Source organism: Crinia signifera, chromosome 2 (assembly GCF_055691185.1).
Source record: "Crinia signifera chromosome 2, ASM5569118v1, whole genome shotgun sequence".
Classification (NCBI taxonomy): Eukaryota; Metazoa; Chordata; class Amphibia; order Anura; family Myobatrachidae; genus Crinia; species Crinia signifera.
The window spans coordinates 141,460,533-141,479,333 of record NC_139218.1 but is presented as its reverse complement, the minus strand read 5'-3'; the positions used below and the strand labels follow the sequence as shown (position 1 = coordinate 141,479,333).

Genomic DNA, 18,801 nt, shown 5'->3' with positions numbered 1-18,801 from the left:
AGTAAAAAGCAGTGCAGTCTGGCAAAGTGGGTGTGGAAATGCAGCAGCCTAGACTGTTCTGCAGAAAGCAGCAATTGTCCCTTGTAGAGCTGAGTCCTGTGTAGCCTTGCTCCCGTAGAATCGTGTGAAGCCCCACCCCTATGTAGCCCCGCCTCCCAGCCTGTGTAGCTCCTTCCACACCCACCTAGGGTGCCGGGTGGCTGGTGGTTGGAGATGGGGATGGAGGCAAGCTGACATACTCTGCAGCAGGGGGGATGCTATGGGCCCCTCAGATCGGCGGGGTGGCTGTACCCCTTGACACCCCCCCCCCCCCCGTTGCTGGGCCTGATGCCACTGAGGGGAGAGTGTTGCCAAAGGAAACGGGTGAAGCCATACCCTCCAACATTTGAAGGGCAGAAACCGGTACACATTCAGAAAGGGGCGTGGTCATGTGTAAAGTGGGTGTGGCCATGTCCCTTTTCCAAATGTGTACTGTTCACACTGCATCCTCTTTTACACCCCCACATGGCTCTATGGACCCCTGTTACGTGTGCTGCAGTACCAGATTGTCAGTCACTGTGTGTGACCCTTGCCTCCCTCAGGAGGATATACTGGGGGTACAGGAGGATATATGGAGGATTTACTGGGGCATAAACAGCATATAACTTGGAGTATAATAGGTGCTGGGCACTGAATGGGTGACAGGCAGTTACAGTGTCAGTGACTAATGGTGGGATGGTCTCCACGCTCAGTTAATGTCTCTGCCTGTCTCCTCCCACACATTCAACTACATTTTCTTGTAGTGCCTCAGGCATATTGGTTGCTCCCTAGTCTTTGCGTTACCTTAGCCTGTACTGCCACTCGCGCACCTACGCTGACGTATGGGCTTGATTCTATTCCCTCCCGCCACCTGCGCTGTGATTGGCTGTGATGCTTGCGCAGTGATTGGCTGCAGTGTATCAAAGGCGGCTAACATTGGCTAACAGTGTTGTCAGTGTAAAAGCCTAGTTCTGAACTGCATCCAGCCCCTCAAGCCCAGCGCCGCCTTCAGTGACACCACCGCTCAGCTGTTTACCTCCATGCTGCCTGAACTGTGACAGGTGAGGGGAAACAGCCCCAAAAAATGGTACATTCGGTACACTTTGATTTAGCTGGTACAGACCGTTAAAAAAGGTACTAAATCGGTACAGTTGGAGGGTATGTGAAGCTACGCCCCAGACATGTGTGGGGTGCACTGTCCCTCTTTTAAGTAGGGGGGAGCCTCAATTGCCTACCTTGCGCATGGCACTAAAATGTCTAGCTACGGCACTGCCTCCGGACTCCGGTATTAGTTACCGGGCTGGCCAGAGTAATCCCGCATGGGTGGTGGTAACCCTACACATGCGCAATGCGCACAGTACACATGCACAGTCATTTGATAATTGCTCAATTTGCGAGTTCTCCATTGCAAAGAGGGTTGCAGCCAGCTGACATTTCCGGGACACAGGCAATCCGCAAAAGTGGACCCCATTTTATTGTTTATAAATATATCTTAATCAAATTGGCCAATTAAAAAAAATCCCCATAAAGGACACGCCTCATACATACTCCATCATAGCCTTATACATACTCCATCCTGCTATGCACAGTGAACCCAAATATTTATTTTTTCAGATATGCATTGTCTTGAATGTGTATTTATTTGACATATCTCACTATAGAAAAAAAAGGCAGGTCTATAAAGGTAATGTTATTTGAAAACATATTTTTTCACCTATATATGTAAATATATATATATATATATATATATATATATATATATATATATATATATATATGCATTGATGTTCCTTATATTTTTGTATACAGTAAGTAGGAAAATACTATTTAACTTCCTAAGTAAGTTGATATGTTCAAAAATCCAGGAAACATTTTCCTCAATTCCTAATTGGTGTTTCCATAGCACCTGACTCCAGCTGGTGTCAAGAAGAGAGCAGGCTGACTGTATATAGAGCAGCAGTTATTCACTTATTTCTCCCAATCTTCCAAACTGACAGGGATTTAAATGGATGCCTGTAAGCACCGAGAGACATAAAGACTTTATATCAGCATTCAGCTTCTGCATATACCCCGCATTATGTAAAGAGGAAACATGGAGGCCGCTTGATACTGTGCTATTAAGTGTTTACATGCGTTGCTGCTTCAGTGATCATCTGCTCACCAAGATACCAATAGACAACAATATTTTCAAAGCCAGTTTACATTTTTCAGGATTTGTTTAAAAATGACTGATCACCAGAGATACCTATTATTTTGTATAACTCGAGTTATGTTATTGTGATTCTGCAGAGTTGTATTTTACTATTTTTATTGGACTATGGACTGTATTGAATTGGAAGCACTATTTGTGATATCAAACAGCTGTTGAATCATTTACTATTAGAGTATTACGAGGACCTTGTGTGCAGATTAATACACCAGCACCATGGAAACAAACTCTTATCTTCTTGATTTCCCGGTAAATTCTTCAGACTTAAGAGATGAAAACCTAGCTAAGGCGGAGGTGGCGGTTCTAGGCTCTAGCTTAGCGGTCACGACTTTGGGGAACCTAGGTTTGTTGTTTGCTATATATCGCAGAGGGAAGAAGATGACTAGGATGCATCTATTTATTGTACACCTCAGCATCACTGATCTAGCAGTGGCATTATTCCAGATCTTGCCCCAGCTTATTTGGGACATTACTTTCAGGTTCATAGGATCTGACCTCCTGTGCAGGGTTGTGAAGTATACCCAAGTGATGAGCATGTTTGCCTCCACTTACATGTTAATGATGATGACAATAGACCGATACATAGCTGTCTGCCACCCCCTAAAGACTTTGCAGCAGCCAAGTAGACATGCCTATATCATGATTGGAACCACATGGATCATCAGTTGTCTTTTGAGTCTCCCTCAGATCTTCATTTTCTCTCTAAAAGAAATCCAGCAAGATTCAGGAGTGATAGATTGCTGGGCTGACTTTAGGTACCCGTGGGGCGCCAAAGCCTACATCACTTGGACCACTGTATCCATATTTGTTGTGCCTGTGGGAATCCTGGTGATCTGCTACAGCTTGATCTGTTGTGAGATCTGCAAGAATCTCAAAGGGAAGATGCAGACATCTGGGGCAAGACGTAGGGAAAGTAATGGGCAAGTGATGCCTTCCAGAGTGAGCAGCATCCGGACAATATCAAGAGCAAAGATCAGGACGGTGAAGATGACATTTGTCATTGTTCTGTCATATATCATATGCTGGACACCCTTCTTCAGTGTTCAGATGTGGTCAGTATGGGATGAGAATGCTCCTGATGACGGTAAGAATGTCTGAGTGTTGTCTAGCATTCTGTGAGACTACATGAACATAGTCAATTATAGAGGTTAGCCATGTGCACTTGTGATGTAGGCGATACCATTACTGGCTAATATGTGTGCACTGCGCTGTCAGGTATCGCAGCATTTTCCCCTTTATATGGCTATGAGATACAATTTTAATTCAATTATGAAATGTTATTCTTTACATTACACAAACCACAATAAGACGGGTTCCTGGAGCTGGTAGAGATGAGTGACCTGCCTGAAAGAAACACTGCCAAAGTAAATTAATTTTTCTAGATGTCCTAAGAAACAAGGTTTAGTTATAGTATTTCAATTCTTATTCATACCTAATATAGAATTATAAAGGATAATATAATTATAAGAATTTGCTAAAAAATTTGCTATTAAAGCAAAAACATAATTTGTTAATGTTGTTTGCCCATTTTGTGGACAAATGCCCTTGTTACCACTTGTGCATTGTGACCACCTACAAAAATGCATTGCATTATTCGTTATATGACCCCGGTGCTGCTGAGGATAAGTAGAGCTAATTTACCTCCTAAAAATTATGAAGGACCAGTTCCCGCCTTGCAGTGTACAAGAACTTTAAAAATAAAATCTCATTGGTTAGAAAACTGATTGTGCAAGCAGGTGACCGGTGAGGAAGGTCATGCTACTTCAATGAACACAAGAATTGTATTTATATTCTAAAAATAACAGACAGCTGTAGTTGCAAGTGGCCTCCCTAAACTATATTATATACTATATAGCCCACTAGAATTTAGACCTAACCGTGACTGAAGAGCCGAGTAATAGATTAGGGTGGCGTGGTTGTCATTGCCCTGTGTGCAGTCTTCAGATGGGATGCGGAAGCGCAGCGGCGACTGAACCTGTGACCCTGTGCTGGTTCAGAATGACAGATTTCTGTAAGTCTTGTGTGGGACTGGGGGCTCGGAGGATGGGGACAGAAGGAGATATTTTACTGATGAATGCCACCATTTTTTCTACTCTAGTGTGTGTTTGTATGTGTGTGTGTGTGTGTGTATATATATATATATATATATATATATAAAAATTATTTTTTTAGTCTTTTATCTTAAAGCTAAAAATATTTAATCTCTCTTTTAAAAAAAAAAACTGTAAATGTTATATTTGTTTACCAAATTTGTCATTTAATAAATTGTTATTTTTATACAAATTTCTCTTTCACCCCTATATATATATATATATATATATATATATATATATATATATATCAAGTGGCCTTACAATAATTAGTCGCCGATATCTTTATACACCACCTTCTATGTTTTTTAAGTAATATACCGTTACTTTTACTTGAAGATTGGCAGACACCCTATACAAAGAAGGGAATATTATTGTTGTTTATATAACTTCCTGAAGCACAAGTGGCGCCGTTTATCCAATATATATATATATATATATATATATATATATATATATATATATATATATATATATATATATATATATATGAAACCAAAAGCCCTGCACTCTCACCTTTAACCCAGTCGTCCACTGGGGTGCCATTTAGAGAGTACTGTAATGAGTCAGCACTCCCAATTACATACCCAGAAATCCTAAAAGAGGGAAAAACAGCACTTACTGTACCAACCAGAAAACCAACAATGGGGTAGAGCTACTGGGACAAAGACCATGTACGAGTACCCCTATGCCATTGTATGGTTTGCTGTTTACTGCTGCTTGTATTGCAGGCTATCATTTTGATTGGATTCAACTCTGGACTTATAGTTTCATGAGAAGACTGGTGAGTGCTGTTTCTCCCTCTTTTGGGATTTCTGGGTATATATAAATATATTTCACACACACATACTGTATCTGTGTGTGTGTGTGTGTAAATGTATATATAGAGCTCCTGCTCTTTTATGTAACCCCTGGCAACCATTTTTTAATATACTGTAATTAATGTTGCTGGGCGGGGGTGGGAAGGCAGCATAGACTTTTTGGCTTGGGGGCACAACATTTCAAGTTAGCCACTGTATGTATGTATGTATGTATGTATGTATGTATGTATGTGTGCTGTTTGTGTGTGTGTGTGTGTGTGTGTGTTGTATGTATGCTTTGTGTGTGTTTATGTATGCTATGTGTGTTTGTAGGTATTTTGTGTGGGTTGTGTGTAGGAATGCATGTATGCAGTGTGTGTTTTCCTGTATACTATACTATTTTTAGTCCTTAGAGGCCTTGGCAAACATTATTGCAATTCTGGCTGAATGCAAAGCAGCCAGTAAGTATTGCAACATAGTTTGCCCAGGTGCTTAGTTACCTGGTGTATTCTGTTTTATTCCCACCTCAAAAGCAGGATCAGCCATAACAAACATCTTTAATCCCAACACATCCAGGGGCTCCGACAGCCCCGATGAAATAAAGGACTGCAGCCCTGTAAAGAAAAAAGTCTTAGCCGGCGCGTCAGTTTCCTAACCCAGAGGTTACCAAACTGTGCGCCGTGGCTCCCTGGGGTGCTGCAGCGCTGTCACAGGGGTGCCACGGCTGGTGGCTTTATCATGCAGACCGACAGCCACAAACATTTCTCCCCGCGTTATCTCCGGCATCCTTGTCACCGGACCTCTAAGCTCCCGGCGTCCCCTGGATGAGGCCACGCTGGCGCAACGGCTTAGCAGGCCCGGCCGTTGTCAGGTACCCGACGCCCTTGATTCTGGCATCCCAACAGTTGGTCTCTGAGCGGGACCCGACTGGCCACGTCATCTCTGGTTTCCTGGCGGTTTCAGGAGCTCCGTGCTCCCAGCTCCCCCGGGATGATGATGACACGCTGGCACAACGGCTCAGGAGGCCAGGCCATTGGCCAGAAACCAGATGCCCACACTCCCGGCTGCTCATCTCCTGGTGGCAGCCCCCGTGATGTGACCTGCGGACCTCAAGGTGAGGGGGCTTCTGCTCTAGGAGGCCCCCGCAGCTTCCCTAGACCCACTGCTGGCCTAGCCTTGGCCACTGCCAGTCCCCCCATAATAAAGTGGTATCCCAGGTCCCTCGCAGCAGTTGCACCCCCCAGAGTGAAGTTGTGACATCCCCCCTAAGCCCTGGAGTGCCATTGCCCAGCCATGGGGGGAGGGGGAGATTAAAAGGAACCCAGTCATATCTGTACTGGGAGGGGGTAGAGATATATACACACAGTGATGCCTGTCTATGTGTGTGTGTGTGTGTCTCTCTCTCTCCACACTCTCTCTATTCTCCATCTCTCTCCGCTCTCCATATCTCTCTCCCTCTGCTCTCTCTCTCCGCACTCTCTCTCTCTCCTTTTCTTTGACTCTCCTTTTCTTTGTCTCTCTCTCTCCCTTCGTTCTCCATTTCTCTCTCTCTGGCTTTGTTATCCATCTTTCTCGGTGATGTTTGGCAGTATTTGGAGTGGTAGTTTTTGTAACCCTTCCACCATCCTTTTTGCAAAAAAATAAGTATTTTTTCCCTAATCCAAATACTAATCTCATTATTTTTACCCAACTACTTAAAAAAAGGGACACTTTGGTTATTATTTTGGCTTGAGGGTGCCTTCAAAGAATCTTAGAGACCCATAGGGTGCCTTTAACTAAAAAAGTTTGGGAACCCCTGTGGACCTAACCTCTCTCCCACAGGGGAGGGGGGTAGTGGGCCCCTCCATCAGGCTCGGGTAAAAAGATCCCACTCCCCTCTCTGTGCCACTGGACACACAGAGCAGCGACTGATAGGGGGACCCCCAACTGGCCCCCACCATGAGACATTTATGCCTGTGGGTAGGACGCAGAAAAACATTCAAAAGAATGGACGGCCTCTGTTTGGCTGAGAGAGCAATCTCAGCCAATCATCGGCTGCCCATTAATTTAGGGGGGTTTTTTTTGTTGTTTTTTTTTCAAAATAGTTTTTATTTAATCAGTACAAATTTTGAACAGTACAAGTTTTGAACATGAAATACCTCACATGAGGCCACAGCATAAATTAACCATAGCAGGATAGTAATGTAAGGTACAAATGAGTTCATGTAGCATAAAACTGTAAAGTACCGACGTATTTATCAGGCCAGAAGGTGAAGACTCTGGCCAATATAAACAAAAGGGGGGGAGGGGGACTAGACATAAAACAAGAATATAAAGACATGAAAACATAGGTAGAAATTCGTATAGGACAGATACACAGGGAAATAAACATGTGGGTAAGTGGGGGGGAGGGGGAAGGGGTTCCAGGGCACTCATTCAAACACAACAGAGACATTTAGTATCGAGGCAGGGTCCATCTGGAGGGAGATTCCTAGTGGGAGGTTTCTTTTCTCTCTATAGGTACACCACTTAAACCACTTGGATTGGGTAGAGTTGGCGGAGGAGGAAAATTTGTAGTCGATCGTTTCAAATAAATAATGTTTATGAATTTTACCCAAAATGCAGTGGATATCAGGAGTCTCCGGGGACTTCCAGTATTAATTTAGGGTTTTATAAATTTTCCTGCATCCTCCCGCTGCTGCAGCTCCCCGGGAGTCTTTACATGTGATAAATTGCATGCGATTTATCACATGCAAGAAATGGCATATCAAGTACCAAAACGTATGTGAGCCTCCATCAATCTGATAAACAGCTTACGAGGGAATTGGATGTGACTTCTCTCCTCATAAAAGTCACATAGGCCCTTATTCTGATCGATGCGGATATTCCCGCTTGCGTACGGGCCGCCGATGTTTATCTTCTGCGCATGTGCAGAGGTCACTCTGCGCATGTGCAGGCGATTTCGCCGCAAGGATTCTCTATACGCCGCACAGGGGGCGTAGAGGGGCGTGAGGGGCTACTTATCCTCATTACCCTATGCATACGCCCCGCGTTTCATGGGCGTTCCCATGCAAACGCGGGGCGTATGCATGGTAATGAGGCCGTGACGCGTGGGTACGGGGCGGGCATCTGACATCGCCGGATGTCAGCTGCCCGCCCCCATACAAGATTTCACACGGACAAGTGTCCGTGTGGTCTTGTGTTGCGGGACCTGGTGGAGCGTGCGGCCCTGCATTCGATGTTCGGCGACCATCGAATGCAGGGGCTGCTCCCACCATGGAGGAGGCGTATCCCCGTCCAATTTCATGCGGATCGCCACATATCCGCGTATGGACGGCCGTGGCGATCCGTATGGAAGGCGGGGATTCGCCTGCACGGTCGGAGCCGCATATGCGGCTCCGGCCGCACCAACCAGAATAAGGGCCATAGTGTATGGGGGCCTTTAGTAATGTATGTAGGATTAGTATTTTTTTCGTTGCAAAGGAATTGGTCTTAAGTAGTACATAAAGTATAACAATGTGTGATGCCTTTTTAACTAAACTGTATAATGTATTTTTGGTACTCTTTACCTAGAACGGCGCCCACGATTGAAATCGCGGGCATCGCGGGTAAAATCGCGGTAATCGCGGGCATCGCGGGTAAATCGCGGGTAAATCGCGGGTACATCAAAATCGTGTACCCGCGATTACCGCGATTTTCCCATAGAGAACAATGTTAAAAAGCCTGATTGACCGCGATTTTAGCGTTAAATGCCTCAATGCCCGCGATTTTCCCATAGGAATCAATGTTAAATGGGCTACAGAGCCCAAATAGCCCCAATTAACCCTTAAATGTCCCCCCAATTTTTGTACGCCACCCCACGATCCACGCCAACCCGAAGCGTGGCGAGCGCAGCGAGCCCGCGAGGGGCGGCGGTACGCGTCCTACGACCTTTTCATGCCCTACTATCCACGTCGGCGTGGAGTTGAGAATAGAATAGTGTGGCGAGCGCAGCGAGCCATCGAGCCCGAAGCGTGGCGAGCGCAGCGAGCCCCGCGAGGGGACGCGGATACCTTCACAGTTATACGCGTCCCCTCGCGGGCTTCACAGGTGTCCGTGGCCACGCGGACACCTGTGAAGCCCGCGAGGGGACGCGTATAACTGTGAAGGTATCCGCGTCCCCTCGCGGGGCTCGCTGCGCTCGCCACGCTTCGGGCTCGATGGCTCGCTGCGCTCGCCACACTATTCTATTCTCAACTCCACGCCGACGTGGATAGTAGGGCATGAAAAGGTCGTAGGACGCGTACCGCCGCCCCTCGCGGGCTCGCTGCGCTCGCCACGCTTCGGGTTGGCGTGGATCGTGGGGTGGCGTACAAAAATTGGGGGGACATTTAAGGGTTAATTGGGGCTATTTGGGCTCTGTAGCCCATTTAACATTGATTCCTATGGGAAAATCGCGGGCATTGAGGCATTTAACGCTAAAATCGCGGTCAATCAGGCTTTTTAACATTGTTCTCTATGGGAAAATCGCGGTAATCGCGGGTACACGATTTTGATGTACCCGCGATTTACCCGCGATTTACCCGCGATGCCCGCGATTACCGCGATTTTACCCGCGATGCCCGCGATTTCAATCGTGGGCGCCGTTCTAGGTAAAGAGTACCAAAAATACATTATACAGTTTAGTTAAAAAGGCATCACACATTGTTATACTTTATGTACTACTTGTGTGATGCCTTTTTAACTAAACTGTATAATGTATTTTTGGTACTCTTTACCTAGATCGGCGCCCACGATTGAAATCGCGGGCATCGCGGGTAAAATCGCGGTAATCGCGGGCATCGCGGGTAAATCGCGGGTAAATCGCGGGTACATCAAAATCGTGTACCCGCGATTACCGCGATTTTCCCATAGAGAACAATGTTAAAAAGCCTGATTGACCGCGATTTTAGCGTTAAATGCCTCAATGCCCGCGATTTTCCCATAGGAATCAATGTTAAATGGGCTACAGAGCCCAAATAGCCCCAATTAACCCTTAAATGTCCCCCCAATTTTTGTACGCCACCCCACGATCCACGCCAACCCGAAGCGTGGCGAGCGCAGCGAGCCCGCGAGGGGCGGCGGTACGCGTCCTACGACCTTTTCATGCCCTACTATCCACGTCGGCGTGGAGTTGAGAATAGAATAGTGTGGCGAGCGCAGCGAGCCATCGAGCCCGAAGCGTGGCGAGCGCAGCGAGCCCCGCGAGGGGACGCGGATACCTTCACAGTTATACGCGTCCCCTCGCGGGCTTCACAGGTGTCCGCGTGGCCACGGACACCTGTGAAGCCCGCGAGGGGACGCGCTTACCTGTGAAGGTATCCGCGTCCCCTCGCGGGGCTCGCTGCGCTCGCCACGCTTCGGGCTCGGTGGCTCGCTGCGCTCGCCACACTATTCTATTCTCACACCACGCCGACGTGGATAGTAGGGCATGAAAAGGTCGGAGGACGCGTACCGCCGCCCCTCGCGGGCTCGCTGCGCTCGCCACGCTTCGGGTTGGCGTTGATCGTGGGGTGGCGTTAAAAATTTGGGGGGACATTTCAGGGTTAATGGGCTCTGTAGCCCATTTAACATTGATTCCTATGGCCAAATCGGGTGGATTGAGGCATTTAACACTAAAATCGGGTCCATCGCGGCTTTTAACATTGTTCTCTATGGGAAATCGGGAGCATCGCGTCGCGGGCATCGCGGGTACGTTTATGGCCGGCCGCGACGCGACCGACGCGATTTTTCAAGTTTAACATGGTTTTCAATGGGAAAATCGCGGGCATCGCGTCGGTCGCGTCGCGGGCAGGCATAAATGTACCCGCGATGCCCGCGACGGGCGCCGTTCTAGGTAAAGAGTACCGTATTTTTTCTTGAATTAGTATAAAGTAGCAAATTAAGATGCATTTTTCTAGTAAATATTGTATGGTGTGGTTTAAGGTCCATACACACTGGGTGGTACGATTTGAGGATATGTGTATCTAGCCAAATCAGTTTAGTTGTTTAAATAATAAGAATGAGTATTGAAGTGGTTTTGTGGGGAGGTTTTATTGTATTCTTATAACTTTTTCATATAATTTGCCTTTAGATTCTTCGGACTTTGCTTTCACCATCACCATGCTTTTGGCCAGCCTGAGCAGCTGTAGTAATCCCTGGATCTATATGTTCTACAGCAGTCCCCAGCTATGTCCACAAATGCCCTTTTCGCTTGCCCGAAGACAGAACTCCACAGGTAGCGCCTCCAGCCGCCGTGACACCCTCCTGACACAGATTCGGACACGATCTTTGAGGATGCAGGGCACATGCCACAGCATAAGAGATCTGTACCCAGCGTATGAAGACACAGTGGTGGAGTCAGGACTTCTCTGATACTGAGCAAATCTCTTTGACAGTAGACATCTAACACATCGAAACTGTGAGGAGAAGGCAGTTTATGGCAGTCATTTCTCATTATATTAGTATCAGTTATTTTATAACTATGGAGGAACATGTATGTTTAGAAATGTAGAACATAATTATAAATAAGCTGTAGTATATTAAGGACTGTCACTTTCTATAAGAGATAGGTGAGTCTCTTAATAGGGGTCAGCCTGCACTGCAGCAAGCGTCAGTGCACCCACCGCTGCTGCTGGACCGTGAGATAGTCGCCATCGGTGAATGCTGTTTCTGCATGCTACAGATGGTTCAATCTTGTGAGTCTGACAATGACCCACCAGCCATTGTCACACAGTTTAGCTGGAGCTATTACTGTGGGCTCCAGTTCCTGTAGGCCAGCTGTGTATACCAATGCTGAGGTCTCGGATATTGTAACTCATCCATATACTTAAGGTTCTCATACACTGAGGCGATTTGGTCCGATTTCGGGCGTTTGCGACCAATCGTCCCGTTAAAATGGACCAAATCGTCCCTTCCTGACATGCCATCGGGCCCGATGCGCAGTTCCGTGCGCATCGGACCCGACCAGGTGGTCGGACCGGCAGGCCGTCCGACCACCCGTTCCTATTGGGGACAAGGCGGGCGGGAAGCAGGGACACATGTGATCCATCACAACGGAAGGTCGCGGCGGCTCGCAGGCTGTCGGGTGTACGTATGGAGGAAAAAGAAAAATCAACTTGAGTTGATTGGGAGCGCTTTCCACCAGCTGTTCTCTCAAAGGTAAAGCAGCTGCTGAAATAGGGAGTAGTCAGTTCCCTTGGAAAAATACACAGAAGAAAAAACAAGATAGCAGCGCTGTAGTAATTCAACAATCAATACCAAGTGAATCAAATTGTTGGGTGTACGTACACTGCTGCGAGACATCGCAGCAGTGTATGGGCACCTTTACACTTTAATTATAATGGCATATACTTTGCACTTGTCAACCACATTCTGCAGCACTTCTAGATACACTTAAGTCAATACAATGATTAAATACACAAAAACAGATGATGATTATAGGCTTAGCAACTTGGTTGCTAGCTCCAAGCTCTCCACACCCCCTCACAGAAATATTATTTGGATGTGATATGGGGTAACCCAGTTTAACAATTGGGAGAACCGACCCTGTATTTAAACATTCCTATAAGTGGTAAGGTTTCCATACATTAGAACAATTTCAGACCCGAATGCACGATTTTGATGGCTTGTAAGAGGCATTGTGTGTGTTTTTGTACACATCATGAGGTGTTTTTGTACAATTACGATCCGATGCATGGGCGAGCAGGTTGTGAAATGGGTGGCATGACATGATCTGAAGATGCTACCAACCATGAGTAAGCTGGGAGTTGCAGATCTTGTTATAAATCTTATGTGAAATTGCACACATAAGAGCTATTGGGGGAAATTTACCGTATTTTTCGGACCATAAGACGCACTTTTTCTCCCCAAAAAAGTGGGTGAAAAAGCATGTGCGTCTTATGGAGCGAATACGTGGATGAGCCAGTGCAGTTTGACCACGCCGGGACTGCTCTCTGCTGCCCGGCATCTCAGAGTGCTGGAGCAGCAAGGTCAGGTCGGCAGCAGCAGCAGGTCCCTGCAGTGTATGTGATATCAGTGGCGGGGTCCCTGCGGCGGATGGGAACTATTAGCTCCCATCTGCTGCAGGGACCCCCGCTTATATCATGTACACCGCAGGCAGTGGCTTAGCTAGGGGCACCCGCATACCTAGGAACCGGGACGCGGCGTCTGTGGCCTGAGACAGCAGAGAGAGAGAGCGGGCGGCTGAAGACCTGGGATCACAGATGGCCTGAAGCGCCGTACAGTACGTACAGTATCCGCTCCCAGTGATAGCCGTGTTGATATAATTATCCTGTGTTACACCAGCGTCCCCGCTCTCCCGGCCATGTCTCTCCACTCTCTCACCAGCATCCCCGCTCTCCCGGCCATGGTCACTGCCGCCGGCCGCGCTGTAGATAGATATAGTCATCTATGCTGCAATTCAGTGCCGTATCTCGCAAGCTCTAGTACCCGCCTGCTGCTGGTGATATCAGATAGCGAATATAAACAAGGGCTGCATTGCGTGTCATGTACTCCTGATAGGAGGGGGACAGCCTGCTGCCAGTCACATTTCCTGCCCACACGCTTATTTATATAATGCAGCACTGTTGGCATAGTGGCTAGTATTGCTACCTCCACGCCTTAGAGGTCACTGATTCAATTCTTGACCCAGAAGGGAATTCAATTGTGGGTGAATAGGCTTCACCCTGCTGAATTGGTGTGACCCCTTAAGAACCTCATGTGGAGGGATTCTACGTAAGTGTTCCCTACCCCATGTATGATAATCTGCTGACTTCTATTAGCCACATGAGTGTCCATGTAACAGAGCAATAGGGCATAATATGTGCAGTTTGTGAATTGCTAATCCTATATTAGCTGTGAAGCACTTTGGTTACACTATTTGGTTCAGAATATTTTTTTTCCTTTTTTCCTCCTCTAAAACTAGGTGCGTCTTATGGTCAGGTGCGTCTTATAGAGCGAAAAATACGGTACTAAGATATGTATTATACTTCACATGTGATGTTGCTATGGGCAACCAATCAGAAGCTACTTCTTATTTATTTAGCACCCTCTAGAAGATAGTAGACAGGATCTGATTGGTTGCTCATACCAACATCACATGTGAAGTAGAATAAACATCTTAGTAAATTTCCCCCATTGGGGAGCTGCCGGGGAGTTCAAGTGATGCTGGCCATCCTGATGTATGGCCAGCTTTAAGGTGCCCATACATAAAGAAGATCAGATGTGCGCAAAATTTGCCTTGAAATCTTTTGTCCATCCAGGGCCGGCGCTACCCGCTCAGCAAGACCTGCAAAGCAGGCAGGGCGCCAGGCCCTTCTCTAATCCGATACCTGGCTGTGTCCTCCGCTTCCCTTTGCTCCATACCTCCCCTGCTGTCCTGTCAAACAACAACACGGGAAGCAGCACCGCGGCCTCCCCCCATCAGTGGCAGATTGGTGAGGGGAAGCTGTGACTACTCACTTACCCTCTTTTGAAGCCCTATGCAGCTGTATGCTCTAACAGCAGACCCCGGGCAGCTCCTCCTGTCCTAAACTCCTAATGCTGTGCTGTGTGTGTGCTGCTTCCTGTTGAGACAAGAACAGGAAGTCACATGACTGTACTGGAGGAACCAGCAGGCAGGCATTAGGGGAGCCGAGCAGCCCGGACAGTGTATCAGCCTGCAGCAGGAGCTCCCACACCACCTGCACACAGAAGAGCAGCTGCTTAGCAATGCCGCCCTCAGGTCAGTTCTGCTGCAAATAAACAGGAAGGAGGGTAATGGCATACTAACAATGTGTGGGGGGAGTCAATGTTATATTGCTATTTTTTTTTGTGGGGGGGGGGGGGTAGCTCTGTTTGTCACCCAGTGACCTCTATCTCCCACTGGCACTCCCTTTTACATCTCTCTGCTGCGACCTGCTGACTCTCTCCCTGTCACCTCTCTCTCCTGTCACCGGCTGACTCTCTGCCTGTCACCCCTCTCTCCTGTGATCTCCTGACTCTCTCTTTGTCACCTCTCTCCTGTGACCCACTGACTCTCTCCCTGTCCCCTTTCTCTCTCCCTGTTTCCTCTCTCTCCGGTGATCCGCTGACTCTCACCCCTCTCTCTCTTCTGTCACCTCTCTCTCTTGTCACCCTCTGACTTTGTCCCTCTCCCCGTCACCTTTCTCTCCTGTCACCTTCTAACTCTTTGCCTCTCCCCGTCACATCTCCTGTCACCCGCTGACTCTCTCCCTGTCACCTCTCTCCTGTGATGAGCTGACTCTCTCCATTTCACCTCTCTCTGCTGTCACCTGCTGACTCTCTCCCTGTCACCTCTATCTCTCTCCTGTCACCCACTGGGCCATGGGTGTGCATGCACCCACAATTTATAAAATCACATGGTGTGTATGCTCCCATGAACAGACCATGGTTAGGCACATGCACAATGCAGATAAGACTGACCACATCAGTATTTGTAAGAGGGCGCAAATTTTACGGTTTGCAGGAGGGCGCCGGACACCCTAGCACCGGCCCTGTGTCCATCCGTCCAAAATATTTTGTTTGAAATCTTTTGGTCAGACGAAAATCAGCCAATTGGCAAGAAATTTGTTCTAGTGTGTGGGCACCTTCAGAGCAGTAATAGGCGACCAAATACACTCCTGTAGCCACATGGAAGGTGCTATATTCATTCCACGAACAGGTAATCTCAGTATAAAGTAAAAAAAATACATTTAGTCAAAGAAAGACACCTATCTGTTATCACATATTAGTAGGCATATTAATTAATGCAAGATAAAGAATTATTGCAATTTATAGCAAACACATCTGAAAAGTAAATACAACTTCTAGGGGAAGCTGATGATGGATAACGTCTGTTCACATAAGTAGGTGGAATCAGAAATTGTAGGTGGAAAACCAGCTTGGCAGCACACTGGCATTATACTAATAAACATTTCTCAATTGTGGGGTAAATGTAATAGGGTGTTAGAAGATGGAGGTGTGGGAGTTTATCTGAGAATAGTGGTATTTTTAAAGTGGCAATCAGGGGGGTTTTATCAGAGGAGTGGGCCCATGTGTAGACTTTGTTTAGGCCCATTTATCTTAATGGTGCGGTAGACTCTGGCAACAAACCACAGCCTACTGCACATGCGCAGGTCCCTGGCATCGTGCTAGAGCCTACTGCACATGCATAGGTCTCCAAAATCATGACGCGTGCAATGTTCTGGAGACAAAAATCATGTGCGGTAGCCATTTTCCCAACGATTTTCTGCTGCAATGGCAGCTCTGGCATGGGACTCCGGAAAGGTGAACAGTGTATGCGGTGTAGTCCCCGCTGGACCCAGGGGCCCATTTTCACCCTTCACATTGCACCTATTATAGAAACGCCTATAACAATCATTTACAAGTTAAAACCAGGTTGTGCCATGTGAATGAATGCCGCTTTCGAAATATGGCCATTCTTGGTCAACCTCCGGCTACTCTGGCTTCTTGCACCGTATTATATTTACCCCATAGACAGAAAATAATTAGTAATTGTGGTTTACTAAATTATGGTACTATTGGCAGTAAGAGTGGGGTTATAAGAATCTGCCTGGATACCTGATAAACCAAACAAGCTTTTTACAATGTGAAGAACACACTATTACACAGACTTCTAATGGAAGGAAGTATGTTGTGTTTACATTACAGATTTGCTTATCATTATGAATAAGAAGGTCGTCTTAATGGAACTGATGCTAGAACAATAGTTGTGTAGTCCACCAATTTATTTTCTTCACCAGCAGTGACTTCTTGTTCAGGTCCCCGTCGCCTTCCACAATGAACAATGGGCCTGATTCAGACCCGATTGCTGGGCTGAAATTTTGCAGCCCGAGCGATTACCAAATGATTGCATTTGCACATGGCACTCAGTACGCATGTGCAGGGTCCCCCTGAAAACAAAGCCAGCAATGGCTAGCCATAGCCAGCCGCTTACAAGGTAATTGACAGCCAGCGGCCGCTTGTGGGCTCCATAACAGTGTTTTCTGGGAGTGACCCTGAAAACGCAGGTGGTGGCCGGCCATTGGTAGGGAGGGCCACTAATGTCAGCAGTGGCCTCCATCTCCCCATGGCCATTGCAGTGCAGTGTAAGTCTAGACTTACTCAGCGGCTGCTCGGCGGCTGCAAACAGGGAAATCCATTTAATGGTGAGTGGTTGCGAATGGGATTCCCCTGTGAACGCATTCGCAGCTGTGCAAATGGGCGCGGGGGAAACTCTAGCGGGGTGGAATTTACCTGAATCAGGCCCAATGTTCTCATAATCTGGCAGTAGCTTTCTGGTGTCAGTGTGGACTGTGGTAAAAGTTATAGACTGTAAGAGCAAACAATGGGGCAGATGAATTAAGCCTTAAAAAGTGATAAACTAGGAAGTGATAAAAAGATATATATGTCAAGCCAATCAGCTCCTACCTGTCATTTTTCAAACCCAATCCATAACATGAGAGTTAAGGTGCCCATACACTGAGCTGATTTGGTCAGATTTTGGCCGATTCCGACGGATCTGGCCATGAAATTGGACAAAATCGGCTGTGCGTGACATGCTGTCGGGTCCGATGCCTGGTCCCATGCGCATCGGACACTGTGGTCGCACCGGCGGGGCATCAGATGTCTCGCAATCGGACCCATCAGTGGCACATTGCGGGTGCTTTTTAGCACCTGCGATGTGTCGGGTCCGATTCAGGTGTATTTGCAACCAGCAGCGGGTCAGTGCGGCAGGGGTGGGCAGTGGGGCACCTGGGGCGAGCAGCTCCTAGTAGAGGTCGGCGAGCAGCAGATGGCGGCAGGGTCCTGCGGGCAGCAGATGGCGGCGGGGACGGGCAGCGGATCTTCCAAGAAGCGACTGGGAACTACGGTAGAGACGTTGGCCAGGAGCTGGGGCGGGATGCAGAATTTTGAAGTGACTGGCCGGATGTTCATTGGCTGAGAGAATTCTCTCAGCCTATCAGATGCCTTCCATCTGATTGGCTGAGAGAATTCTCTCAGCCAATGAACATCCGGGCCAGTCACTTCAAAATTCTGCATCCCGCCCCAGCTCCTGGCAAATGTCGCTACCGTAGTTCCCAGCCGTCGCCGCTTCTTGGAAGATCCGCTGCCCGTCCCTGCCGCCATCTGCTGCCCCTACCCCCCTAGCAGCTGCGGGGACCACATTTTGCACCTATCCATATCAGGTGATGAACATCCGGCCAGTCACTTAAAAATTCTGCATCCCGCCCCAGCTACCGGCCAATGCTGCTACCATAGTTCCCAGCCACTGCTGCTTCTTCCATAGTTCCCCGCCCCCCCCCCCCCCATCTGCTGCCCATATCCCATAGCAGCTACAGGGACCACATAGCTGCATTTTGCCGGGCGCCCATCCAAAATCGGGACATGCGATTTCCATGCGATGAAATCGCATGCAGATCGCATCTGAAAAAAGGTACATCAAGAGCAAAATCGGATAAAGCCTCCCAGGGGAGAGGCAGCAGAATTTAAAGGGAAAACTAGTCAGATTTGTGGTCAGATAAATCTGGCTCAGTGTATGGGCACCGTAGGAACTGATTGGCTGGACGTTTATCACTCTTTATCACCCTTGCTTTAATCTCTTTTTAAGGCTTAATACATCTGCCCCAGTTAAGGCCCCCATACACTAGGGCGACTTGTCCTTAGTACAAGTCGCCCCCGACTTCCCCCTGAGCTTCCCCGGCTGCTCCCCGGGGGAGCTTGATTA

General features: G+C 47.6%; 3 protein-coding genes and 1 long non-coding RNA gene across 5 annotated transcripts in view; 3 read left to right on the top strand and 1 right to left on the bottom strand.

Annotated features, from left to right (window-relative positions):
* The window catches only part of FAM72A (family with sequence similarity 72 member A), a 75,893-nt gene extending 64,576 nt beyond the window's left edge, over window positions 1–11,317 (top strand). Inside the window, exon 6 of the mRNA XM_083173036.1 lies at window positions 11,188–11,317. The gene's annotated coding sequence lies outside the window, so the exon portion shown is untranslated. The remainder of the gene's footprint in view (window positions 1–11,187) is intronic.
* The window catches only part of LOC146060126 (uncharacterized), a 49,732-nt gene that overhangs the window by 6,892 nt on the left and 24,039 nt on the right, over window positions 1–18,801 (bottom strand). Inside the window, exons 2-3 of one of the 2 annotated variants that reach the window (XR_014470372.1) lie at window positions 14,560–14,659; window positions 11,162–11,512 (exon numbers count right to left, since the gene is read on the bottom strand). This is a non-coding gene — a long non-coding RNA (uncharacterized LOC146060126). Of the gene's footprint in view, window positions 1–11,161; window positions 11,513–14,559; window positions 14,660–18,801 lie in introns of those variants that run through there. The other variant, XR_014470373.1, reaches the window with a different exon arrangement.
* Window positions 2,444–12,814, top strand: AVPR1B (arginine vasopressin receptor 1B). The gene is made up of 2 exons (XM_083173040.1): window positions 2,444–3,311; window positions 11,188–12,814. The coding sequence occupies exons 1-2, from the start codon at window positions 2,444–2,446 to the stop codon at window positions 11,466–11,468; spliced, it is 1,149 nt and encodes a 382-aa protein (XP_083029166.1). The 3' UTR covers window positions 11,469–12,814.
* The window catches only part of CTSE (cathepsin E), a 113,978-nt gene continuing 109,356 nt past the window's right edge, over window positions 14,180–18,801 (top strand). The window contains exon 1 of the mRNA XM_083173034.1: window positions 14,180–14,817. The gene's annotated coding sequence lies outside the window, so the exon portion shown is untranslated. The remainder of the gene's footprint in view (window positions 14,818–18,801) is intronic.

Excerpts from the sequence above, each read along its gene's own strand:
- AVPR1B (XM_083173040.1), top strand. The coding sequence starts at position 2,444 with ATGGAAACAAACTCTTATCTTCTTGATTTCCCGGTAAATTCTTCAGAC. Across the intron at positions 3,312-11,187 it reads TGAGAATGCTCCTGATGACG|ATTCTTCGGACTTTGCTTTC; the intron begins GTAAGAATGTCT and ends ATTTGCCTTTAG.